This window comes from Pistacia vera, unplaced genomic scaffold (genome assembly GCF_008641045.1).
Source record: "Pistacia vera cultivar Batoury unplaced genomic scaffold, PisVer_v2 Contig258, whole genome shotgun sequence".
NCBI lineage: Eukaryota > Viridiplantae > Streptophyta > Magnoliopsida > Sapindales > Anacardiaceae > Pistacia > Pistacia vera.
Window position 1 is genome coordinate 68,434 of NW_022196066.1, and position 27,932 is coordinate 96,365.

The window sequence follows — 27,932 nt, forward strand, 5'->3', positions numbered from 1 at the left end:
ATGTCGACTCCAAGTGGAACTCTCATTACCCCCTTGTTGTCTCCAGCCAACCACAGAAACCACAAAGGTGAGCTTAACACTTCATTGCTGCTTTAACTAACTGTTTACGTTGGGTTCGTTTTTATCTATATGTACATCACGTTGTTGATAAGGTAACTTTGATGGGTGTGTTTTGATTTGTGCAATTGAGTTTCTGAAGGTTACGAAGAAGTAAGAGCTTAATTGTACTGAAGAGGTTGATCATCACATTTTTTTTTTTTTTTTTTTTTTTTTTTTTTTTAATGATTACGTTAGTTCTAAGCTAATGTGATGTTTGTTGCAGAAGTTTTGATGGGAATGATTTGATTTATGCAATGGATTCGGAAAAAGTTCAAAGAAGTGTGAGAATAATTGTATGACAGGGTTTGATAATTAGGATTTATTTATTTTTGTTGATTTTATTGTTGCTAAGCTAATTGTAAATTCGTGATGTTGTTGTGGAAATTTTATGGGTATGTAAGTTACAAAGAAGAGATTAATGATTGGGGATCTCTGTTTTCTCAATTACAGTTAAACTAGTTTGTATGTAAAATCTAGATCGAAATTAAAAATAGAATGCACAGGAAAACAGTGAAATCTAGGTTAATTAGGTTGGTAGTTTAAGTATATCTGGAGTTTAGGTTTTATTGAATGATTTACTGTTAATTTAGTATTTCTATGAAAAATTATACCATTTTGCATTTTTTCATGTAATTTTTGTTGTGTCCATCTTGTGTTCCTGATAAGCTCCACTGCACTTGATTGTTGTGCCAAAAGAAGGCCTGATAGAAAATACGAGTAATTAGAATTCTGTTTGGTTAGTTAAGATCAGAAAACTCTAAAATTAAAAATCAGTTGAATATTGTGAATTTTTATATGCTTCATTTGATTACTTAAAAAAAGTACCAAAATCAATGATTTGGTCTAAATTTATGCTACACAGAATGATGGTTCAGTAACCCCAAAAATTAAAGTTTGATTTGATTTTTTTTTGGGCGTAAACTTAATCCTTAGCTGGTTTGTCCTTACAAATAATAATTTAACAGAGTGTTTGATTTGTCTCACATCTTAGTAAATCAAAACTTTCCCTCTATTTTTGAGTTTTAGAAGCACATACGTGGTTGTGAGGAAATCTCAGGAGAACAGAAATTGAAGTTTAATGTGTGACCATGGGACTGCATGATTTGAAATCAAAATAGCAAGTCCTGTTAAGAATTGTTTAGTTCATTGATTGGTTTAGCCAGTTTCAGTAAATAAAATGCTCGCTTCGTGATTTTTATGTTTAATGTTTTAGATCTGTGAATTAATGACACCATGCATTATTTGAAGGGAACCCGGGTAAACCTAAAAAGAGATGTTTTTCCTGAGAGGTTCTTATCAGCAACATTTCAAGTTTACCTGCACCAAATTTAACATGGGAGAGATGGCCTCAGCACCGGTGCCTCGTCAGATGGCGCTGCAATACAGATTACGATCTTCTATATGTGTTTGCTGATATGGCACCATTGATTATGTAAAACCTTTTTTAGCTCCTATTGCTAATTTCTATTGCTTGTACTGGTTCTATTTCTCTTTTAATAAATTTCCTAAAGAGTCAAACAATTTTCAAGGAAGCTACTCAACAAGCTTAATGTTCGTTGCTGCTGCCCCTATATATTTTAATTTTTGCCAATTAGTAGCTTTTGAGCCCTCTCATTTTTTAGTTTCTGGCATATTTATTACCTTCAGATATTTGTTATTCAATATGCAACATTGTTCTTCTAGGAATCTGCTGCTCTAAAAAAAACTTAACCTTCAAATATTCCAATCCTTTGGACTTCTTATATTGGAGTGGCTAGGTGGGGACAAGACTAATTTTTCAATCTATAGGGGGCGACTTCTTTATTATTAATCAATCAAGTTTCAGTCCATGAGGCCTTTCCTAAACTTGTGTTGGCATCACATGTTACTTAAATACTTGTCATGAGTAATGACACATCAGCATAAACTTGGATTGCGGGCCTAATCTAACAATTCCTCCTTGAGCTTAGGGTTGTTCATGCTACTGTTATTTTTTTCCCTCCCTTAATCTTTTGCAAAATGTTTGCTTGTCAATGAAAGCCTTAAATTTACTGTTTTTATTTTTTTATTTTTTTTTCTTGTTTTTATAGAGCCTTCTTTTATATGTTTGAGCTGATACTATGGTAGGTGTTACTATTTTCTATTCATAGGTACATTCTCATGTTGATATCTACAATTTCACGGATAATACATGGGGAGGAAGATTTGATATGCCTAAAGAAATGGCTCATTCACATTTAGGAATGGTAACAGATGGGAGATATATTTATGTAGTTACTGGACAATATGGTCCACAATGTAGAGGGCCTACAGCCCATACATTGGTTCTTGATACTGAGACGAAGCAATGGCGGGACATGCCACCTTTACCAGTTCCTAGGTATGTGCCCTGTATCAATATTCTTACCCTTGAAAATGTGTATTGGGCTTGCATAGGAGATCTCTATCTCTCATTCTGTGCACAAGAAACAGCTCAATATTATCTGATCTTCCATCATATGGAATTTTTGCTACACTAACACATAATTATTGTAAAGAATTTACTTAAATTCTACATGTTTGGTTTGTGCCGTTTTAATACTGTGTCTTATTAAAAGAAATGCTTAATTTAAGCTCTCTATATGTTTTAAGTGCACTTTGTATAAAAGGAAGATTTTAAAATTTGAACATCTTTGTTTAAAGTACTGATGCTTACATTATCACATGTGATATTTACGTAAAATATATGGATGACTTAGCTTTTGTGAACTTTATACATTCTGAAAGGATACTAAGACTTGGGTTGAGGTTGTTATCTTTTCTGTTATCCTGTGTTTCTTTTGAGTGCATATAGACCTTCTAGAATCATGATTTGAACTTATACAAAAAAAATCTAATTTTTTTTTGTTTGTATTTGAGTTTCAAATAGGTTTTACTTTTTCTTTTCTTTTTGTTGTTGTTTCTGTTTCGATAGAAATGATGGCGAAGCATGTAGAGGGCTAGCCTGGGCTAGTGGTAGCAAATAAAATTGATCAAGTTATCACAACATTAACCTTATACTATCATTTACTACTACCAAAAATAAAATGTCATCACAAAACCGGTTACATGCCTATCTCCTTTTTCACATTAGACATTGCCTCTTCTCCATCCCTTCTGAACTCTAAACTTTTACCAATCAAGCAAAAAATGCTCGAATTTTAGAATTAAATTTGTTGATTTTTCATCATACTCCTTTCTAGAAAGATTGAAAAAGCTTCCATTTTTTAGGTAATTTCAGTATCAAGTTATTATTAATTAAGTAACTCAGTGCTTAGTTTTCTTTATTAATAAAAGTGCACCGTGTTGTCGATGCTGGCTTGAGAAAAGTCTATAATTTGACAAATGTTTTCTTAGAAAACAAAAGTTCAACTCAAGTTAAGAAAATTCCTGGCTGTGCTCAATACTAATCCTTACCAAATGCTGTTTTGTCTTGTTTCTAATCTGTATTACCTTTAAAGATTTAATAGTTGTATCATTGGCATTGACAATGCTAGATATGCTCCTCTAAGCATTATTATTCTGCCAATGGTTAGTGATATTGTCTCTCTTTCATATGTGTTGAATACCAATGCAATGCTATGCTTTGGTGCTGTAACTATTAGAGCTGTTTAACCTTATTGATGATGTATATAGTATAATCTTTGTTCTACTGTTAGCACTTTGAATCAGAGGTCTTAACATGATTATTCTCAGGTATGCACCAGCAACTCAACTTTGGAGAGGTAGACTCCATGTGATGGGCGGCAGCAAGGAGAACCGTCATACACCTGCTTTGGAGCACTGGAGCCTTGCAGTTAAGGATGGAAAACCTCTAGAAAAGGAGTGGAGGTCTGAAATTCCCATTCCCCGTGGAGGACCTCATAGGTTTGTTATTGTATTATGTTTTGAATGAATTTTGGCAATTCATTTCTGCTGCACTTTGGTGATCTTTCAAAATCTCATTGACTTTAAGGTGATAAATTTGGAACAAATGTGTTTATACTTTGGTGATCTTTCTTTCAAGAAACTTGGATATTCTTTCATCTTTAGAGTTTGTGCGTATGATTTTTTGTCATAGTTCTATACCGATGCTTTACAGTTTTGTCACATGTTTATGACAACCTCGGAGTTTCTGCTTCAGATACTCTGTCACATGTTTATGACAACCTCGGAGTTTCTGCTTCAAACAGTATCTGACTGAAGTTTTTGTATCCTCAGTATGTAGCAAAGAAATTTGAAATTTTGAGGGTCAGTCATCTAAATGTCCCCTAATGTTCTTTGGAAATTAGTGGTGAATTTGGTCAGAGTCATGAAGTGTTATGTTTTTGTCAATGCTTATCTGTTCAAGTTTGCTTTTTCTGTAGATTGATTCGAGTAGAGACATTTTTGGTCATTATTATTTTTGCAGAGTATGATTCTGAAGTTTTAAAGTTATTTTAGGGATTTTAAATTTGCATAAAATGGGTTGAGTTTCATTAGCGAGATGAAGACAATGAAAACTCTCGAGTACCCATAATCCAAAAGTTTAATTTATTGGAAAGGGCTTAACAATAGTATTTAAACTCTTGAACCTCACATGTATAAGCAGATTTTTAATAATAGACTGATCATGTGGATGCAAATGCACTAATGCGTACATGAATCTAGATTCAAACTCTACTTTCGTTGGCTTGTAATTTAGTTAATGGAATATAGAAAACTCAGGATTTGAACATGAGACCACTCTCTAAATAGGTTCTACTACAGCTTGAATAATGATTAAGTCCAAAGTTTAAATTGATAGGAACTGGTTTGACAATTTATATAACTTCTAACAAAAATTTTGAAGTCTTTGCTAAGATTTGTATTTATATGTTGCTTAGACCTTATGAATATGTCTTTCTGTTGAGCCAAATGAAAGAAGCATTTTTCAAATGGATCTTCCTCTATGTAATCCCACCTTCTTTCTTGTAATAAATATCATTTAGGGCTTGTGTTGTGGTTGATGATCGACTGTTTGTTATTGGTGGTCAAGAAGGTGATTTTATGGCGAAACCTGGATCACCTATTTTCAAGTGCTCTCGCAGGAACGAGGTAAATTGATTAACATACCTTTGTTCAGTTTTTTCTCTTAATTGGCTTTGAGTAGTTTTTATTAATATATGTGGTGAGAGTTCTATACCATTTTATTTTGGCTAGTATAAATTATGCAAACCTCAGGGGGGTTCTTTGTTAGGCAAGCTGTTTACAAGTTACTTCAATTTGTTTTTGCACTCTTGTTTGATGATTGGAGAATGCGTTGCTAGTTATAATGTCCATGCTACTCTAGTTATTCACTTACCTTTCGTGGATTGTCTATGATGCTTGTAAGGTTTAACTACAAGACTGATCAACATTTTAGTAAAGTCTTCTAAAGAAAGACGAAGCTAATGACCTTTTATAGATCCCTTGCACCCGCCACCTTTTTTGTGAATTGATGTGTGATGGAAACCAGTCTCCCAGATTCACATTTAATCACAGATAATGAAAGTAAAGCAAATATTCAACCACAAGCAATACACTAACTGGAATGAAACTGGAATAAGACTGTATTAAGGGAAAATAGATTTGTAACTAACAGAAAATGGAAATAGACCCAGCACTACACTGAACTTCAAGGGCAAGTTCCTCATATACAATTCTCTACTAATTCTCCATGCTCTATCTTACGCTAGTACTCTCCTTTTATTCTCACTCAAGATTCCCTTCTTTTAACAAACTTTGACAATAATTGCCATCTATTGAGCCTTCATTGTGTCATTTGCTTCCTTGCCAATTGTCTTGCCATCTGTCCCGCCTTGTCATGCCTCCCCTTGCCCTTTTTGCCCTTTTTGTTATACCACTTTGTGAGCAGGTGTCCATCATTACCCCCTTTAAGTAGTGCCACCTTGTCCTCAAGGTGGAAGGAAATTAATGACAGATAGTGTCATAAGCTTCCCATGTGTTGTCACAGGTGGGTAAGGTTTTCCATTTAATTAACACTTCATAGCTACCTTCTAACATACATCGCTTTTTGAGGGCTTGCTCGGGCTTGGCTTGGAGTGTCAGATCATGGTTAAGGATATCTAGGAGGGGTTGTGTAGGAATGGGATAAGAGGTGGCTTTCTTGAGCTGGGAAACATGGAAGACGTTATGAATACAGGCTGTAAGGGGAAGATTTAGCCTGTAAGCAATTAGACGCATTTTTTTCGCAACCGTATAGGGATCGTAAAACCTGGGACTAAGCTTCTCATTAACTCTTTATGTCAAGGATTTGAGACGGTAGGCTTGAATTTTTAAATAAACAGAATCCCCCACTGCATAATGAACTTCTCGTTTTTTCCCATAGACGTAATTCTTCATGCTATCTTGAGCCTTAGCCAGGTTGACTTTTAATTCGTCCAAAATGGAGTCTCTGTCAGTTAACTGCCGATCGACATCATCCACAACAGAACTGTGCTCACTGTACTTGAGGATAATTGGCGGATCTTTATCGTATAAGGCATGGAAGGGGGTCATGCCTGAAGAACGGTTGTACGTGGTGTTGAACCAATATTCGGCCCATGCCAGCCAGTTAGGCCAATGTTGTGGTTAGTGTCCCACAAAGCAACGTAAATAGGTCTCCACACATCGATTCACAACTTTGGTTTGCCCATCTGATTGTGGATGGTAGACAGTACTCATGTGGAGCTATGTACCAGATTGTATAAACAATTCTCCCTAAAAGATACCCATGAAGACTCGGTCTCTATTAGAAACTATGGTGCAAAGGAACCCATGTAGTTTAACCACCTTTTTTAGGAACATGGTAGCTACGTTTTTAGCGGTGTAGGGATGCCTCAAGGGAAGGAAATGACTGTATTTAGTGAGGCGATCAACCACTACTAAGATAGTGTCTACCTGATGAGCTCTTGAAAGGCCAATGATAAAGTCCATTGAGATATCTTCTCATACTTGGGTGGGGATATGGGGATAGGTAATGGTTGCAACAGTCCTGTAGGTTGGAGGGCCTTATATTTATTCTGCTGGCAAGTTGGACAAGCTTTCACAAATGTTTGAATGTCCTGTTTCATCCCGTCCCAATAAACCACGTGCTAGTCTTTTGTATGTCCAAAAAAACCCCGAGTGACCCCTTAAGGGGGAGGAATGAAATTCCCATAGCAGTTGCTGAACTTGTGAACTAGATTTCGGAAGGACTAAACGATCATCGAATACAATTGATGGCCAACCAGCCTGAAATGTGGGTGACTTTGAGGATCCGTGATTAAATCTTGATAGATTTTTCGTAGCTTGACATCTTGTCGAATAGCCTCTTCCCACTGATCTCTGTTAGAAAAGTAACATATGGATATGGCGTTGTACTCTGTTGTTTCATCTCGTCTGGACTGGGCATCTGCCGCTTTGTTTTCTAACCCTGGTTTATACAGTATTTCATAATCCAAACCCAATAACTTGATAATCTATTTCTGTTGTTCCTCTCCTTGCAACCTCTGTTCATTCAGATAGTATAGGCTGCGTTGATTAGTCCTAGTGATGAAGTGCCTATCGAATAGATAGTGTCGCCATTTTTGGACAGCCAAAATGATGGCCATTAGTTCCCTTTCATAGACTGACCTCAATCAAGACCGTGTAGAGAGCCCCTGACTAAGGAATGCTAGCGGTTTGCCATCTTGCATTAGCATAGCTCCAATTCCTTGCCCCGACATGTCTGTTTCAACGATAAATGTCTTAGAGAAATTGGGCATTGCTAAGACAGGTATCGTGGTCATGACTCGTTTAAGTTCTTCAAAAACCTTTTGAGATGATTCAGTCCAATGGAAGGCATCCTTGTGGAGGAGATTGGTCAAAGGTAGTGCAATCTTGCCATAAACGTTTACGAATTTTCTGTAATAGCCAATCAGTCCCAGAAATCCACGAAACGCATTGACATCCTTTGAAATTGGCCAATTTAAAATACAATCTACCTTGGAGGGATCAACCGCAATGCCTTGGGCTGAAATGATATGGCCTAAATACTCCAATTAAACTTGAGCAAATTTGCATTTTTTTCTTATTTACCACTAGCTGATGTTTCATCAAGATCTGAAGGGTAATTCGAAGATGCTGTAAATGTGTCTCCAAATCTGAGCTATAGATTAAAATATCGTCGAAGAAGACCAGGATGAACTTCCGTAAATAGGATCTGAAAATGTCATTCATAAGAGCTTGGAAAGTAGATGGAGCATTTGATAATCCGAAGGGCATGATAAGGAATTCGTAGTGCCCCTCGTGAGTTCGAAATGCAGTCTTATGGGTGTCCTCCTCTCTAATCCTTATCTGATGAAACCCGTACTTGAGACCTAATTTCGAGAATATGGTAGCTCCTTCCAGTTCATCAAATAACTCATCTATGGTAGGGATGGGGAACCTATTGGGGATAATGATCTTATTAAGTGCTTGGTAATCCACACAGGAACGCTATCCCCCATACTTTTTCCTTACTAGTAATACTGGACTGGAAAATGGGCTGACACTAGGTTTAATAATTTCGGAAACCATCATCTCCTTTACAATCTTTTCTATCTCATTTTTCTGATAATATGGATATCGATAATGACGAATATTAGGAACTGGTGTACCTGGTTCAAGTCTGATGGCGTGATCATGGGCCCTGGCGAGTGGAAGCCCTGATAGAGGTTCAAACAAGGCATTATGATCCTGCAATGTTTCATTTTCTATATTCCTTGTATTTCAACAGTACAACCTAACTAAAATTTATACATACACTCAGCAATTACATATATACCCTTTACCCTATATATACATAGTTTCCAACACTCCCCTTCAAGCTGGAGCATATATATCTATCATGCCCAGTTTGTTACAAATATATAGGTTACCCTTTTACCAATTAGAGACTTCGTGAAGATGTCAGCAAGTTGTTCCCTTGTTCTAACATGATTAGCAGCAATTAGCTTTTGTTCAACTCTCGTACAAAGTGACAATCCACTTCTATATGCTTAGTCCTCTCCTGAAAGATTGAATTGTTTGCTATATGTATGGTTGCTTGGTTGTCACACCACAAGTCCATAATTCCTGGGTCATCAAACCCAATTTCTCTAAGAAAATGTCTTGTCCATATAAGCTCACACGTAACTTGTGCCATGGCCCGATACTCAGACTCTGCGCTTGACCTAGCTACAATCGGTTGCTTCTTACTTTTCCACTAAATAAGATTTCCTCCAACAAAAACACAAAACCCAGTCACAGATCGTCTATCCACAGAAGATCCTGCCCAATCTGCATCTGAAAAACCTTCTACCTTATTATGACCATGATCACTATAAAGAATCCATGCCCAGGGGCTCCTTGTAGATGCTTCAAAATATGGAGGATCGTATCCCAATGAGATGTCCTAGGAGATGACATAAATTGACTCACCACACTCACTGAAAAAGCAATATTTGGACGAGTTATTGTAAGGTAGTTTTAACTTTCCAACTATCCGTCTGTATCTCTCTAGATCACCAAACATCTCTCCATCCTCAGCCTTCAATCTCACATTAAGAACCATAGGAGTGTCACAAGGCTTAGCTTCACTTAGACCCATTTCAGTCAACATATCTAACACATACTTGCGTTGAGAGAGAAAAATCTCTTTCTTACTCCGAGAAACCTAGACTCCCATAAAATACCTTAAAGTGCTCAAGTCTTTTGTATGAAATTTGGAAGCCAAAAAGTTTTTCAAACTTTGAATGCCAACATCATCACTGCCAGTGATTACAATGTCATCAACATAAACAACCAAAAGAATGATGCTAAAACTAGATTGCTTATAAAAGACAGAATGATCATAAGCACTCCTATGTAAACCAAATTGAGTCACCACTTCGCTAAACCTTCCAAACGACGCCCGTGGAGATTGCTTTAACCATATAAAGATTTCCTCAGTTTGCATACCTTTCCTGACTCCCAATGAGCAACAAACCTCGGAGGTTGCTCCATGTAAACCTCTTCAAGAAGATCACCATGTAAAAAGACATTTTTTACATCAAGTTGGTGAAGAGGACAACAAGATGAAGCTATAAGAGAGATGAATAGTCGGATAGAGGTCATTTTAGCCACTGGGGAGAATGTCTCAGAATAATCAATACCACACATCTAGGCTTAACCCTTAGCAACCAACCGAGCTTTCAACCGAGCCACAGTCCCATCGGGATTAGCCTTTATTGTGAAAACCCATTTGCACCCAATAGCCTTTTTATTTTCAGGCAACTCCATTAGAACCCATGTATCATTATGTTCTGGAGCCAACATCTCTTCTTCCATAACCATTCGCCACCCATCATGAGTAATTGCTTCAAACACAGAGTTGGGAACAGACATAGAGTCTAAAGAGGCAATAAAAGACTTGGAAGAAGAAGACAAAGACAAAGAGTGATAGGAAACAAATGAGGAGATAAGATAGGTACAACAGCGCTTACCTTTACGAAGAGCAATGGGAAGATCATGATCATGGTTAGAGGAAGGAGGAACCGGATCCTAGGGCGAGGCAGTCGATAGAGGCAGTGGATCAGATGTTGCTGCAAGTGTCTCATGGTGCTGGTGAATCCTGCGAGAGTATACCTGGGTGATAGGAGGACGAGATGGTAGAGGACTATGATGGATAATGTTGTAAACTAGAAGATCATCAGGGGTGTTTCAAGAGAAGTAGATGAAGTGGATGACTCAACATATGGAGTGGTTTCAAAAAAGGAAACATCAGTTGAGATAAGGAAAAACAACAATAACCCTTTTGATATCGGGAATAACCCAAGAATATGCACTTGAGGGACCTAAGTCAAATTTGGATACATGAGGTCTAACATCTTGAACAAAGCACGTGCACCCAAACACTTTAGGAGGAAGAAAGAATAAAGGCTGTGATGGAAAAAAGGATGGAGAACGAGATTTGATCACCCAAAACAGAAGAAGGCATGCGATTGATCAAGTGACATGCTGTAGAGATAACATCTACCCAAAATTCTATATAGACTTTCATGTGAAAAAGGAGAGTACGAGCGACTTCTAATAAATGAATATTTTTGCGTTCAGCAACTCCATTTTGCTGAGGTGTATAAACACATGATGACTGATGAATAATATCTCTAGTAAATAGAAAGGAGGAGAAAGGGGCAAAAAAGTATTCTTTGGCATTATCACTTCTGAGAATTTTAATAGATGAAGTAAATTGATTTTGTATTTCAGCATAAAAGGTACAAAATATGGAGAACAATTCAGAATGATTTTTCATAAAGTACAACCAAGTTACACGTGAAAAATCATCCACAAAAATAACAAAATATTGATATCCAAACTTAGACAACATAGGGCAAGGACCCCAAACATCAGAGTGTATAACATCGAAAGGGGTTGTCGCTCTTTTGTTTATCCTAGGGCTATAGGGCACTCTATGGTGTTTTCCAAACTGACACATCTCACACTCAAGGTGTGACAGACCCTACACTAGGACACAACCTTTTCAAAATGGGAAGGAGAGGATGACCAGGGCGACCATGTAATATCGGTAGAGATGAATCACTGGTACATGCAACAGGTTGAGAGACAGGAATGGAGACATCATCGAGCATATACAGGCCACCTGATACACGGTCCTTACTAATAATCCGCCTCGTCCCAAGATCTTGAAATATACAATGAGTAGGAAAAAAGTAAACACCACAATTGAATGCATTAGTAATTTGACTAATTGATAAAAAATTAAAGGGAAAATGAGGAAGGCATAAGACAGAGGAAAGAGACATAGATTTGTTGAGATGGGCAGTATCACATCCAATAATAGGTGTGTAGTAGACCCGTTAGCTAAGGAAACCGAAGACAAATTGGGAGAAGGTGTAAATGAGGAGAGAATACATGTATCCCCTGTCATATGGTGGGTAGCACCAGAATCAATGACCCAGTTACTACTAGAAGTGGACAAACAGGCTGTAGCATTACCTAACTAGGTTAATGTAGTGGTAGTCGATGGGATGGATGACTGGGAGCAAGAATTCTGAGTGAGACGAGCATATTCTGCTGCAGAGATAGTAACCTGTGATGGGGTGGGTAAGAGACCATCTTGAGTTACAACATGAGCAAACTTCTAAGTGTCTTGCATATTCAGGGGCTTGTCATGGAGCTTCCAACAATTTTTTTTTATATGACCCTCAGCATCACAGTGAAAGCAAGTATGAGGGCCATTACCACAATTGTTCCTGGTATCACGACTTGTCCCTTTGTTACCTTTGCCATCACCAGACTTCATGCTAGCTAGGGCCGTATGATCAATATTAGGATTCTTAAAGATTTTTTTGTCCTTAGACACTCCTCGATCTTCCCCCTTACTAACTTTGAGAAGTCGAGTAAAGACATTCGTAAGAGAGGGAAGTGTCTCACCGATAAGAAGTTGTGTACGAACTATCTCATATTCCGGTCTTAACCAGCTAGAAAACATTACACTACCACTTGTTCTTCTTGTGCTTGCATCGTCTTCACATCAGTAGGGAAAGGAAACATAGCCTTTTTTTATTCAAAGGCTTGTTTTATCTCTGTATAATATTCGAGCAACGTCTTCTCTTGCATATTTGCTCGATAGATCTTCAATAACAATTCATGAGCATGAGACAGGTTTTGTTTACCAACATACAAGAACCCTAGATACTCCCATAACTCCTTGACTGTATCACAGTGATCAATCACATCATCCATGGATGAATCGAGAGTGTTCTGAATCTGATTGAAGAGCTTATCATCTTCCATGAGCCATTTTTTTCGAGTTTTATTATCATTTTCTGTTTCCTCAGGTGGATCCTCGATTAAATGGTCTCCCATATCAATGCTGGACACATATCGTCGGATAATCCGCTTCCATTGAATATAATTCCTTTTTCCCAATAATTTTCGATCAGTAATTTTGGTGAAAGAAGTGACAATTTCAGTCACCATCTTCTTACCGTCCTCTGCCATACTGTCCAGCAAATAACTCTTAACTCCACAGATCCACAACAATCTCAACACCAAACAACCCAAGCAAACACAACAACTCAAACAACCAGGATTCACAACAACTCTGGTATCACACCAACTCCAAGCCAACACAAAAGTATAGAGGATTACAAGTGGCTTACCGAATGATCAAACCTGTGGACTTTTGTTGTATAGATATAGCTTTACCTTCCTTCAACTTGAGGTTCCTCAGAATATTCTAATCAAAGCATGTCGCAAAGCATTCCCATTTTGACTAAAAAAAAAAAATGATTTACTGCACCAAACCAACAACAGAGAAGAGAGAAATGATTTACTGCACCAAACCAACAACAGAGAAGAGAGACTGGAACAAAATCAGCACTCGCTGGAAAAAAAGATAAACAAGGTCGTCGAAGATAACAAAGGTCGTCGGAGAATCAAGAACAACGAAGAACAGACTCAGACGTCGCTGGAAACAGAGAAGCTAAGGGCAGACGTTGTCGAAAAGAGAGAAACCATGGACAAAGACGTCACCGGAGATCGCTGGTCGCCGGAAAACAGAAACAGACGGAAGAGGTCGCCGGAAAATAGAAACAGAGGGAAGAACAAACTCAGACGTCGCCGAAAACAGAGAGGCTAAGGGCAAACGTCGCCGGAAAACAAAAACAAGCAAATGGGTTTAGGGTTTACGCGTCCAGGAGCTCTAATGCCATTTTCTTCTCTATATTTCTTATATTTCAATAGTTCAACCTAAACTCAAATATATACACACACTCAACAATACAAATAAACCCTTTACACTCTATATATACATAGTTTCCAACAGCTTGTTCTGAGTAAAAAAAGTAAAAAGGGTAAACGAACACATTATACACAAACTCCAATGAAACGAAAACGATAAATACATGAATGAACAACCACCAAGTCATTTGCTTTTTAGATTTTTCCTCAATATTTCTTCTTCACTCTCGTATGCAAGAATCAAAATCAACATATTAAATAGATCAATGTGATTGGTTTGGTTCGTATGCATAAGATTCAAAACTAACATATGAAATAGATCAATGTTATGGGTTTGATTTGTACATAGAATTTTGTACTTTGGAAAGTGACCTTATAAGGAATCTTGTCAAACTACTGGGGTTTCCTAGAATGACATTAAAAAAACTACTAAAAGGATGCTAGTGGAGTTCTTGGCATGACCTCTCTAATGCTTGAGTCAACAAAGTGATCTTGGGCGACAAAAATAAGCAAATATACAGTGTATTTTAGATAAACGTATGTGTCACAACTTAGCCTTTTGCTTCTAGTACTTTCTATAAAACCTTACCTTTGAACATGTAAAATTAGATTAGGTACATGTTCTGTATTGAATAATGAGCAGGTCCATGATTTGAGTGGCTTAATCATAGGCTAGGTGATTGGTAAATGGAGCTTTATTTGCTCCTCACTCTTTGAAATTGGGTGGAGGAGGCAAGTGGTTGTTGAGTGCAAAGAAAGAAAGACTGCTACTTTAGTTGCCAAGTGTTTGGACAGGTGTGCTACTCTTCCCAAGTGTAGGTGACATGTTTTATCATGAGTTTATTCTTGGTTTGGCTATTCAAATGTTATATTTACTTATGATTTCTTGAGGTTTTTGTACATTATATGCCTCTTGTGTTGGGTTGGGATTGTTTCATTAGGCCTGGATTTAGTGGCTTTTTACCAGTTTGACTAACTCTTTAAAACTTGTTAGGTTTTTCTAATTTTGGCCCGCCATTTTTGCCCATCAAGATGACTCTTTAGTGGACTAACTGGTCTTACATTTTATCCCCAACAAAGGTCCACGAGTTCCTTCATTTTGGGGATCATTTAAATAAGGAATTTAATATGGTGCATAATCTGAGACAAAATCGTTAAATTCAGCATTCAAACCAGGTTCAATTTAAAATATGAATTCGAAAAAGAGAGATTACTGGCCTAATTTATCTCATTATATTTATAGTAAAAATATGTATAAATCAAGAAATAGTTTATTTATAATTTAATCTAATAATGAGTCAACATTACTTTTATTTCTGAAAAATTCTTTCTTTTTTTCCCCTGAAAAATCACTTATTTTTAGATTTAAATCATAGACATAACTGTTCATTTGAAGAACAGAAAAAGAATGAGAAGCTCTCTATCTTCATATTCCGTTATCTCTTTTTACCATGGGATCTTTACCTTGAAATTTTTAGATGACCATGATTCAAGACATTTAAAGGACTTATATCTACTTAGCTTATCTAGTTCAAACTTTGTTCTTTTTGAAGTGCTTAGAGCAGCCTCTACTCCAGAAAACTTCATATTCTCTAAGTACCCTTACTTATTTTCTTCTTTTACTTCCATCATGTTGGACCCAACTAAAGAACTAGTTATAGTTCCTAAGATAAAAATTGAATCAGGGAGTAGACCTGAGTCTTCCGAACCAATAATGTATACTGAGTTTTCTAAGTAGTTCACTAGGATTCAACTGCATCCACCTACTCTTTCTGATCTAAAAAGTGATGTTATTTGTTCTAACTTTACCACCGGGTTGATACTACAAGGTCCCAAGCAAAAGTGAATACCTACAAATTGAATATAAGATGTCACCAAGGGTAACTTTTTGTGTTTTGTACCCAAGAGAGAGGGTTAGTGACCCTCCTAAGGGTGAGGTTTTGGTGCTACTTTCCAATACGTCTACACTTTGGCAAACTAGTTCTTGAAGACTAGATATTCAATTGAGTGATAGTCAAACCTAAGTTGATCCCAAAATCTTAGGAGCTTGAAGGGTTTTGTGGGGGTAAAATATAAGGCCAGTGGTCAAATAAAGAGCCTACAAGTTGAGAGAAAATGGCAGACTGGGAATATAAAGGCCCAATAGGTTTTCCAAGTATTAGTTAAGCTAAGCAAAAAGCTCCAAACTCAGCCTGAATGATATGATCTAAGTCCAATGTATGAAAATTATATCTTGGAAATCAGTCAAAAACCAAATAATAAATTCATGATAAACCATGTCACCTACAAATAAGGTCTGTCCACCTATCTAAACAACTTAACAATTAGAGCAGCATAGTCTTCTTGCACTCAAAAAACACTTCTCTAACTTTGTTACATTCATGAGAGTGAAGAGTGAGTAAGACTAATGTAGGCAGATAAGATAGATATAGGGTATTTAGTCTGTCTTTATGTATTTTAGAGTTTGTTTGTCTTTTAGGATTAAAAGTATATGCCCTTTTCTTTTACTATTTTCATCTAATTTGATTATTATCTCTGTCAATATAATTTTTAATCTCTTTCATGTTAAGCTATAAATAGACCTCCCATTTATGTAGAAATTAGTCATTGATGAATAATTGATAAAGTACTGTTTTTATGCATTTCTACCCAAGTCTTCTTCTGAATTCATCAACAACTACTTTCAACATGAATAGAAGGTCTATTTTTAGGCTAAAATGATTAATACAACAATCATTTTAATAGAGATAGCAATCAAATCAAATGAAAATGATTAAATAAAGACATCTAATCTTGATCCTAAAAGATAAATAAATACTAAAATATAAAAAAACAAAGATTAATTAACCCTATATCTGTCTTATTCATAAGGCTCCATCTATCACTCACTAAACCCACAAACTAGGCCACTCTAGTCAATTACATGTCGATTGGCCCAACAAGGAATTTCAGCCCTTTCCCTACCCTTGGAATATCCATTCCTCCCAAATTTGGGAGGAATGGGATTCCCCCATTCTGGGGGAATGAGCATTGCCTTGGAATGCCCATTCCCTCAAAACTTTGCTAAAGTAAACGGTGGAATGGGAGTCCACCATCCATTCAACTAAAGTAAACATGTGATTAGTACTAAATTCAGTCTATATCTCAAACCTGTCAGACACTTTTTCTTGTTCTAGACAAGCTACAAAAGTGATGCATATATGTTAAGCATTACTTTTAATCATTGATGCTGGAATACTTTGCTTCTTAATTTACCGTTCCTATTAGAAAATGATTGGATTAAGTCCTGTATTCAATGTTATTAAGCATAGCAAATGACAGGATACAGTGTATTTTAGGACTTCAGTGTATGATTTTTATTATATAATCTTCAATAATAGTACTGAAGTGTGTCATCTTAGCTCTGATGTGACCCTTGAAAGATCTTACGGAGGAAAACTTAATAGGCATTACTGAAAGACAAACCATATCATTACTATTGTTATTTCCATTCAAGGAGGTGATTTATGATTCTCACATTGTGGTAGCATGAACTTTCTAATTTGATTTCTGGATGTTCAATTATTTACAAAAAAAATTAAATTAAATGAAAAAATAAATAAATAAATAAAAACCTCATTTCGTCCATGTAAAAAGGTAAAAATATCAAAGAGATGTTTTGAATCATGAAAATACTTAGTATTTAGAGAAGTTACTGGAACATACTGTGCAAGGGGAGCATGGTATCATTTTAAGGAATTTATTCAGCAACTGATCACCCCATTTTGACAAAGTGTATGATTACAGAAGCAGAACATATGTGTACAATTTTAATAATTATACTCTTGCTTGTTTCTGAATTCTACGGTCTTCTGATTTTTCCCTGAAATGTGAAACTTCTCCTCAGCTTTGTTAATATGTTTGGCACCACAGTGCCATTAAAGTCTCTTTTGTCTCTTTTGCAGAGCTTTACACAAAGAGGATGTTTCAGCTATTGCTGTCTGCTTACTCAACAATAAGTGTTCAAGACACAGCTCTCTTTTTGGGAATGAATGAGGAGGATGCCACATATTGTATGATTCTATTATTCCTCACTTCACTTGCTCAGTAACACTAGCCATATGATTACATCTTTTATGTTTTTTATTGATGATGCTTGAGTTAGATATGATCCATTGATGCTTTGTTTAAATTATAATCTCACGGTTTTCTGAAAAACAGAAAACAATGAACTAAAAACACGATGCAGAGACACCAAAAGCCGACTTCATGTTTAACTGAAGAGAATGAGTAGATCATTTTTTGTAATCTCAGAACCTTCTTTTTAACAACGTATGAAAAGAAATGAGGTCCTAAGTCAGCATATCCTGAATAGATGGAGAAATTTCTCAAAAAGGCACTAGTTGACAGTAAGCTGGAAAGTTGTGAGGGTCAGTAAACTGACTAATATAAAACTTGAGTCCCAGATTCAGAGTCCTATTTCGTAATCTCAGAACCTTCTTTTTAACAACGCATGAAAAGAAATGAGGTCCTAAGTCAGCATATCCTGAATAGATGGAGAAATTTCTCAAAAAGGCTCTAGTTGACAGTAAGCTGGAAAGTTGTGAGGGTCAGTAAACTGACTAATATAAAACTTGAGTCCCAGATTCAGAGTCCTATTTCGTAATCTCAGAACCTTCTTTTTAACAACGCATGAAAAGAAATGAGGTCCTAAGTCAGCATATCCTGAATAGATGGAGAAATTTCTCAAAAAGGCTCTAGTTGACAGTAAGCTGGAAAGTTGTGAGGGTCAGTAAACTGACTAATATAAAACTTTGAGTCCCAGATTCAGAGTCCTAGTGAATGTCTCTAGGAAAAACAATGCAGTGACAATAAAGGATAAGGGCATTTGTAGAGATGATGTCATTTTAATATCTATTCTACATCTCTAATGTAAACTTCTGGAGTTTAATCCTCAAGACTTTTTATGACCATTCAGAGAGTTAAATACCAATCAGAACCCCAATGACAAATACCCAAGATAAATAATTTTCTGGGACAGTATCCATGGCCTCTTGTAAGGATCAAAGTATTGACATTGACTTGAATCAGTTGCTGAACCTCTTTTATTAATGATTTTAAGTTGGAGCATTTTCTAATTGAGGACATGAGGGCTGTTCTGGTACTATTAATGCATCATTTATGTTGCTCATTTCGTTCAGTCTATCTTGTGGGTTAAAGTCATTATACCTTGACTGAGAAGGCTTTTGTTTCTATGGTGTTGGTTTGAGCTCATGCATACTGTTGGCTTGCAGAGATGTAAAATCATTTCACATCCTAAACCGCTGATCTAAAACTAAATTAGTTTTGACCTGCTATAAAGTACTAGCCTTTGGAGAAAGATAGATATATGTTTGATTTTTTAAGTATACAGATAGTTGATTATATATTTTTATTTTCTGTTTCTTCATGCTGTACAATCATAATACAATATGCTGTATGAATCATGGTGTTTCTTGCACTATCTCATTGCATTGGTAAGACTTTCAACAAAAAATTCTGGATATAAACTTCTTATGTTCCTTTAGTTGCATTAAATGCTAAGCCTTCTGCACTTGAGCTTGCCAAGAAGTCCCTCTTTTATAGATCTGTAAGCTACACGGTTGTTCATATGCAGCCATGGTTAGGCAACTAAGCAAATTATGTATAATGGCTTATGGTCTCATAGTACTCAAATTTGGTTTAGCATATTGGATTGGCTAATATTAATCTCTTTATTCAGCTTTTTTTTTATTTTTTTCACAAAAAGGATTAAGAAAAGTTTGACATTTTTGCGTTGCGCGTCAATAGCAAAAATCTGCACAGTTGAACAAACTTGACTTTTTCATAGGTGATTGAAAAAATACTCGTATATTGACACTACGTGCCAATGTGGTTTTTTCATTTGATGCAGATGTAGTACAGCAAGGTTGGATTTTGGACCCTGCTTCTCGAATGCTTACTGTGAAGAAAAATCCAATTGTAACTGAGCAGAAACTAGATCCCAACAAACTGCAGCGCTTGACTGAATATGTGTTCCACCTTGAACATTAACTCTACAAATATGATTGAAACCATGGGCTGTGAATCTCTAGTGAAACGGACTCCTGATTTTGGATCTCTAGTCGAAGAGAGTAAATGTTTTGAAGATGTTCAGAACCCGGATCGATAGCTAATAAGCTTAATATAATTTCGTGATTTTATTCTCATTCTTTTTAGTTTTTTGGAGTTTTAGTGTTGATCACTTCATAATTGAATTAGCTGCAACTGCTACTGGAATTTCATTCGGTGTATTTCCGAAATTACAGCATAGATCTAGTCAAGTTAGTAACTGAATGGAGAGTTGATGTCACTGTAAAAGCTGTGCTGTGAACAAATTATAAATCAGAGGAAAAAAGGCTAGCCTGGATTTAGGGTGTCATAAATTAATGGGTACTAGCCACTTGAGTTTTATTGGATCTTTGGGATTTTAAAAGAGAATTTTTGGAATTATAATTAGTTTAACTCAGGATTTGAGAGGACTGACTATTTAATTGTCATAAAGGTGTGAGAATTGAGATATAGATAAAAATAATTAACTAAAAAACAATCAAATAAAAAAGGTGGAAAAATTTAGATTCAATTTGGAGTCGTTTCTTTCAAATACGAATGTTCAAATATGGAATGAAAGTGATTCTATTTTTAATTATTTTTAAACTCAAAAAGGGATATTAGGCCTCACAGAGATGGTCTTAGAAGGTTATATTTTGTGGATAGTTGATCTACACGGAGAATAAAATCATCTGTAGTCGTTTGTAACGGAATAAAATCATCTGAGGAAATTTGTCTAGGAATATGAGTACAATGAGTATTTCGGGAGTCAATTGTAAGAAACAAAGCACCTGTAGTCGTTGGAAGTGGAAGATCAAGAACATGGTCTTGAATCCGCCATACCATCTGGTAGTGTAATGTAGCAGCAATATTGCCAGGATTCAATTAAGCTCCAGTGATCTGTAACTGAACCTTGAGGGCTTTTGAGCAGTGTATGTTTGAGAGTAACATATTGAAATTAAGAAACAGTGTCATGATTATTGTTTAGGCATTTAAGGTTGTTTGCACAGTGACGATGCAAGCATGTTGGTAACGAACAAATCTAGTGCCTAGTAAAGCAATTTGGACAGAGACTAGGAGACATTTTCTACGATGATAAGACAGAGCAAGTCTGATTGCACCAAAGTGCATATGAGAGTATCGTTCAAGAATCCATTGAGAAATGGATGCTTGAAGGATTTCCAAGGTCAGTAGTAGGAATCTGACATTTATCAAGGCAAGTGGTCTTCACATATTTTTTAACAGGCTTTCTAGATGGCTTAACAAGGGTCTTAAAGGTTATGGATAGGGAAGTGACAGTTTTGGTGAAAGCAGTGTATGGATTTACAAATAGTAACCTGGATTTTTTGGTTTTCTAGGATATAAGAGATTTCATAGAGATAATATGTATTAGAAACAGAAGAGGGACTAGGGGATGTACTGACAGGAGCAGTAAACATAGATAAAGAAGTAGATGATTCCATAAGTTTAAAATTCAACCTAGCCAATGTGTAACTCAACCGTAATTAGCAAGAATAGATAGAGACCAAAAAACGTGTAAAAACAAAACTAAGTTGGCAACAACACTAAAGATCTAGATACTTGTTGAAAAGGAATTGGAAACCTTGAGGCTCAGATATTAAAAAGGGTTACTAGGCCTCATAGAGATGGTCTCAGGAGGTTACGCTTGTGGGAAACTATGATAGTCAATCTATATGGGACAAAGATGATCTCAGAAGGTTATACTTGTAGAAAACTATGATAGTCGACCTATATGGAGAATGTCGTTTTACATGGAGATCGGTTGTTCTTAGTCAATGCCTTCTTCTCAATATTTAAATATTTATTAAAGCCCAATATTTAAAAAAATGATTATGTGTTTTAAGAATTTTTTTTGATAATTTTAAAATGCATTTAACTTAACATGTGCTTTTCGGGGACATATTAAGAATAGTAATATACAAAAAATTTAGCATATCAATATATTACAAATTTTCATTTTTGTCTTTTTACATATTATATGGATTTAAATAAATAAATTTTTTTATCTTCTAATAGTTGTAAGGCATGCCCGAAAGAATGCTTGATAATTAAAAAACTAATGTAGTGATTGTAATTATAAATTACTGTACATGCAAAATTCTACCATTATGGAAAGAGAGACTGATCCCGTGAGGTTGAGGCCACCAGCGATCTATTACACCTGCACACGTGAGAAAACAAGCGTGAAGGAGACGGAAAACCGGGGTGGTGTTTGCCGTAAGCACTTGATGCTTAAGTCAGCAAGGCTGAGTGAGGCTAGTTTAGTGAGGGTTAGGGAAAGGAAAGGTTACCGGAAGTCTAGTCGGGGACTGTGACTACGGTTGTAATGCGAAGTTCTTAAGTGGGAACTCCAGGGTCTGAAGGTGTAATGTCTCTGTCCTTTGTGAGAGGGCCGACCTCTGTTTAAATAGTGACTATATGGTCATTGAATCCTGGTGGGACTGGGAGTCTTTGTAGTGGTAGTCCTCGCAAAGGGTGTAGCCTTTGACTCCCTTATCTCAACAGGAAAGGGAGTTCGAACGTGCCTCAGATACGAACCTTGGAAGAGTTGGGATAATAATTGACTTCCTTAGCAGAGTTTAAGTAGGAGTGTAGTTCCAAAAGGTGTTCTAGGATCAGAAGGCCTGAATCCAGTTGGTGAGGGGCTGGGAAAGCATACCGCATGGGCCTCATCTATAGAACTTTGATTTGAGCCCCCTCAGAATTGGGCCTGAGCTTTCATCTTTGTTGGAGGTGTCTCTGACTTTGGGCCTATTTGGAACGAGGACATTTTTTTACCCTAACAGTTTGCCCCCCACTCTTTGAGTTAAGGTGTGCTTAGCTTAGAGAGTAGACTGCTTGGAAATGACCCTGGTCGGCCTTTGCGACCGACCAGTCGAACTTATGAATGTGTAGCTTCTCTGTTCCCTGGAATGAATGGTGTAAGTTCTTGTTGTCGGCGGGGAATTCGGTACGCCGGTGTACTTAGGCGAGATGAAACATAGTCAGAGACTCGTTTGGTACATCAAACCAAGTGGAAAGGTAAGTTGTCCATAGGACATTCGTCTGGTGCACTAAGATGCAGGGAAGCATGAAAGAATTTGCACGAAATCTTTTCACTCTATCTCACCTCCCGAGCGAAAAGATGGGTGAATCCTCCCATGACAATGTTTCCGTTCGGTATGCTAGGGCAGATGGCTATTTGATTTATCCTCTGGAGTGACTTGACTCAGTCTATCTAGCCGGGTGAGTGGGCGTGTTGAGCTATATCTTAGGAGCGCGCTCGCTCGGTGCTTCTTGCTGAGCAGGGTGCATTATCTTCAACTAGGTGGTAGTACCTTAGGCTGGTTGGTTGAATTCGAGCGGAGGGGTGTATGTGAGCCTCACATCGGGGAAACCTGCTCATTCGGTCGGGGTGATCGAGTAGCAAAGTCAAGGTTTCGCTAAGCAGTATTTGGTGTGAGGTTGGAGAACCAAGGCTGGGTAGTCAGTAATAACGATGGTAACCTCGCTCACTCGGATGGACCAAGCGAATGGTTACCTTTCGGGAGCGGGGCACAACTGGATAAAACATCTCTCAACAGGTGTACGATCGAGGTGCTGTCTGAATTCGGGCGGGAAAATCAAAAGATCGCAGTTCTCAATGACCAGTCATATGATGCCACGTGTTACCTCTGATAAACTTTGCGCTGATAAATATGTGGGGGTGCGACTGCTCGTTTCATCTCCCATTTCCTTTTCTTTTACTTCGTGTTTTTCTCTGAAACTTGGGTTCTCTTCACAGCTTCGAAGGATTCCGGGATTTTGGCCATTCCTACGATAAAAAACTCCTTCCTTTATGCTCTTTTCTATTTAGTTCCTTGTTTTCTTCGTTTCTGTGGTGTTTTTTTGGGGAGATTGAGCGAGAGTTTGGGAAGTTTTGGTGGCTTTTGAAAGGTTTTGCCTGAGTTTTTGGAGGTGCCGTGTTTTATTTTTAGAACAGGCTTGAATTTTGGGTTGAACGAAAAAATAAACGGAAAAAATTCTCTCTTTTTTTTTTTTTTTTTGTTGGTGGTTGACGGTGGTTTTCCTGGGGTTTTTCGAAGATCGAGTCGATTTATACTCGTTTCTCGTTCGGCTCACCTCGGTCAGCCTAACCGAGTTGAGTGTGCATTTGTCTAGGATTCTAAAGTCTGGTAGTCTTTTTGGATCGACCGGTCTTCCAAACTGAGTGGTTGGTGGTTGAGGCTATGTCGGTGTTCTGTCGTCCGGGTCTAGTAAAAGTTGGGATAGAAGTTCGAAGTATTTTGGTGTTTGATCAGTCGATCGGTGGCTTGGGGCAAGTGGAGCACACGAGAATAGTTAGATTTTTGGAATTTCGATCGGTGGACGAGGCGAGAAGGGATCAGGCAGTGAAAAGTCTTGAAGAGGGTTGGTCGGTTGGTGGTGCGAGGCGAGCGGTGATCTGACAGTGCAAGGTTTTGTAAAGGGTAGGTCGGTTGGTAGTGAGGGACGAGCGGTGATCAAGTACAAAAAAATTTTGAAGGGAGTAGGTTGGTCGATGGTGAAGGATGAGCGGTGACCAAGTAGAAATTTTTTTGTAGGGAGTAGGTCGGTCAGTGGTGAGGGACGAGCGATGATCAAGTAGAAAAAATTTTAAAGGGAGTAGGTTGGTCGGTCGGTCGGGGAGAGTGAATAGGTTGAACAATGTCTGGGTCAGGGTCCAGTAGTTTGAGTGGGGCCGAGGCAGAGGTCGGGAATGAATATGAGAATGCCCTAACCATGGTGATGATGCCCGAAGGTGGGGGCGTTTCGGTCGGTATATCGACCAGGGTGAACGTAGTTGCCCCTAGGATGAGTGGGGCTAACCCGAGTGATGACGAGTCTGACAGGCAAGGGGGGAGTGGGGAAGACTCCGATGGAGTTGGTGATTTTGATAGTTTATCCTCTATCGGTCGTGGCTCTGAGGATGAGCCGAGTCGGCTAGGTGGTGGGATACTGAGCCGAGTTAGCTAGGTGGTGGGATACTGAGCCGAGATTATCTGCCCTTATTGAAGGACAATGATATGTGGTGGATCCAGACAGTGTATCATATTCTGGAATCCATTGAGATTAGGGCGCCTCAGTCGTACGAACGGGTCAACTGGGAAGTGAAGGGATGGGTGAGCTTCTATGAAAAGTGGTTCCATGATGGGCTCAATCTTCCCATCCATCGCCTTGTATGGGAGGTCCTAGACCATTTTAGGATTGCTCCATCCTAACTCATGTCAAATGGGTGGAGGTTATTGATGGCTTTGGAGGACCTTTATGTGCGGCATCAGGTGATGTTTGGGCTGCACGGGTTGCTTTATTCGTACTTCCTAAAGGAGAACGATAAGGACAAATGTCGATACCTACTGAACCTTAGGCATGAGCGGACTCACCTTGTGACCGACCTCCGATCGAGTGACAAGAACTGGAAGGATCGATACTTTTTTATGTGGGGTGACGCAGTCTTCAAGGAGAGAGGTCAGGGCGACATTCCGTTTACTTGGCGAGCTACTAGTGAGAAACTTTGTCTTTACCTCGAATTTTGATTACTAAAATCTTTTTTTGTTTCTTCTTTGTAGAGCTTAAATTCAATTGAGCCGGGTAGAGTGGGGACGACTAGGACGTGCAGACCTAGAAGGTTCTAGCCATTCCAAAAGCGCAGAAGGATTGGCGGGTGGTGTTGGAGGAAGCTAACCTCAGGACGAGTCATCTCTAGGCCAGAGTAGAAGCCATCCAGCGAGGTATCCCCTTCCCTTCGCTGAAGCAAACCTGAAGTGTGTTGCTAACTCGCTACTACAATCATACCTTGTGTGGTAAGTCGAGGTTGAATACAATAACCGTTGGAGAGTTTGCGATTGCAGAAAAGCTAATGAAGAAGTTGACCGTCCCAAGTCTGAGCGAGTCTATTGCTAGGCATCGGGAGAAACGGAAGAGGGAGTCTTCGGCTAGAGAGGAGAGAAGAGCGGAGGATATGGTGGTGACTCCACCAAGTCTTTAACTTGCGGCCAGAGCTGGGTCATCCAAGACCGTAGTCTTGGATGAGGAGACTGAGAGGATCACCTTCAGCATCCCAGCACCTGCATCGACCTACTCGGACGCGGCTTTCATGAGTCAGTTGGCCGACTCATTCATGTTCCTAGCTGACGAGACTCATTTGAACCAGATGGGTGCGGTCGTGGCTGCTGACTAGGGGGTTTCCCATGCTTTCTAGGTATGAGCCGGAGTTTTACTTTACTGTGTTTATTGTGGACGTATATTGATCAAGTTGTTTTGTTATGCAGACATTCACCAACAGCCTGCACCTGAGGAAATCTATCGTGTCGCAGGAGAAGATGATATAGGATGTATCGAAATCTAATGCCAATCTACGACAGAGGGAAGCGGTGGCTCAGAAAGCTGAGCGAGAGAGCCAACAACGTCTGAAGGAGGCCGAGAGCGAGTTAGAGCGGCTGAGGAGAGAGTTGGCCGAGAAGACTATGAAGGTCAAGTCCCTGAGGGAGCAATGCATGAGCATTGTTGATGACGCCATCATTAGGGCCAAGGGAGAGCTCATGCTTGAGTACAAGGCTAAGAACACCTCTCACTGGAACCTGAATGAGGACATCCAGCTCATGCGGGAGATGATGGATGAGGAGGCCGTTGGGAATACGGAAGAGCTGATCGATGAGCAGGTGTCGATCTTGCTAGCCAGTCGGGGCCATCAGTTATTGAGGATGTGAGCGATCAGGCTGCAAGGGCAAGTGCTAGGGTCGGTGATAGGGTGACCGAGTTGGAGATGGGTGAGACAACTCGCACCGATGATACTTAGCTTTTATATATATATTTGCTCATGTATTTTTAGGGCCTACGATGCCCTTCCCTAGCATGTGTGCCTTACTTTTGTACTTGGTACTTCAGCCGCTTGAGGCTCTTTTATATTATAACTGTGGTTTTATTTTGCCGCTTTCTTTGTGGATGAATAAGTTGATTGCTTGTTCGTTTGTAGATGTATTAGGGGTTGAATCAATTGTTTGTGTTGTGATTTTGACAAGGCCAAGTAGCTGAGTCATGTGGACAGTCTAGTGGGTTAGGCCTATTGGAGGTACAAGTCTTTCATTCGGTCTAGGCCAACTAAAGATGTAAACTTATGAATCGGTGTGGGCCGATCGAAGGTGTAATACTTATGAATCGGTTTGGGTCGATCGAAGGTGTAAATTTATGAATCGGTTTGGGCCGATCGAAGGTGTAATACTTATGAATCGGTTTGGGTCGATCGAAGGTGTAAATTTATGAATCGGTTTGGGCCGATCGAAGGTGTAATACTTATGAATCGGTCTGGGCCGATTGAAGGTGTAATACTTATGAATCAATTTGGGCCGATCGAAGGTGTAAGCTTGTGAATTGGTCTGGGCCAATCGAAGGTGTAGACAGTTCTATTGCTGAATAATACTTTATTTTATTTGGGCCATGAGGCCGACTGACGGTGAAGGAGGTGGATAGACCCACTCATCCTTTTTTAAACAGAAAAAAGAAAACAAACATGTTGATGGAGGAGATAAACTAAAACTAATAACGTTCGAGGTGGATTGCATTCCAGCTATTGCTGATGTCTTTGCCTTCGGGAGTTTGGAGTCGGTAGGTGCCCTTCCCTACTTCCTTGGTGATCTTGCAAGGATCCTCCTAGGTAGGGCCTAGCTTGCCAGAGTTAACCTCCTTAGTGTTTTGGAAGACCTTGCAGAGGACCCAGTCACTAGTTTTGAAAGTTTTGTTTCGGACGTTGCGGTTGTAGTGTCGGGCGGCTTGCTGTTGGTAGACTGCGTTGCGAATGGTCACTCGCTCGGGCAATTCGTCGACGGTGTCCAGGTTGTGGCAGAGGTTCTAGCTGTTGGTTTCTCCATCTTCCTATTGAAGTTTGGTGGAAGGGATTGATACTTCGGCTGGGATGATTGCTTCAGATCCATATGCGAGGAAGAAAGGAGTTTCACTTGTAGATGAACGGGCTGTCGTCCGGTAGGACCAAAGGACTCCAGGTAGTTCGTTTGCCTATGCGCCCTTCG

At 38.5% G+C, this 27,932-nt stretch overlaps 2 protein-coding genes and 1 pseudogene across 2 annotated transcripts; 2 read left to right on the plus strand and 1 right to left on the minus strand.

The window, feature by feature from the left end:
• LOC116132644 lies at positions 1-5,160 on the plus strand (annotated as a pseudogene).
• Positions 5,161-7,694: 2,534 nt separating this feature from the next.
• Positions 7,695-10,440, minus strand: LOC116132645. The gene is made up of 6 exons (XM_031418314.1): positions 10,227-10,440; positions 10,015-10,136; positions 9,557-9,730; positions 9,323-9,469; positions 8,694-8,772; positions 7,695-8,083 (listed from the first exon to the last, which is right to left on the minus strand). Exons 1-6 carry the CDS (start codon positions 10,438-10,440, stop codon positions 7,695-7,697), a joined length of 1,125 nt encoding a protein of 374 aa, XP_031274174.1.
• Positions 10,441-17,695: 7,255 nt separating this feature from the next.
• LOC116132646 (COP9 signalosome complex subunit 8-like) lies at positions 17,696-20,000 on the plus strand (the record flags this gene model as incomplete). The annotated part of the gene is made up of 2 exons (XM_031418315.1): positions 17,696-17,852; positions 19,712-20,000. Coding segments are annotated over 2 exons (297 nt in total), but the record flags the coding sequence as incomplete, so codon positions are not given.
• Between the last annotated feature and the right edge of the window lie 7,932 nt (positions 20,001-27,932).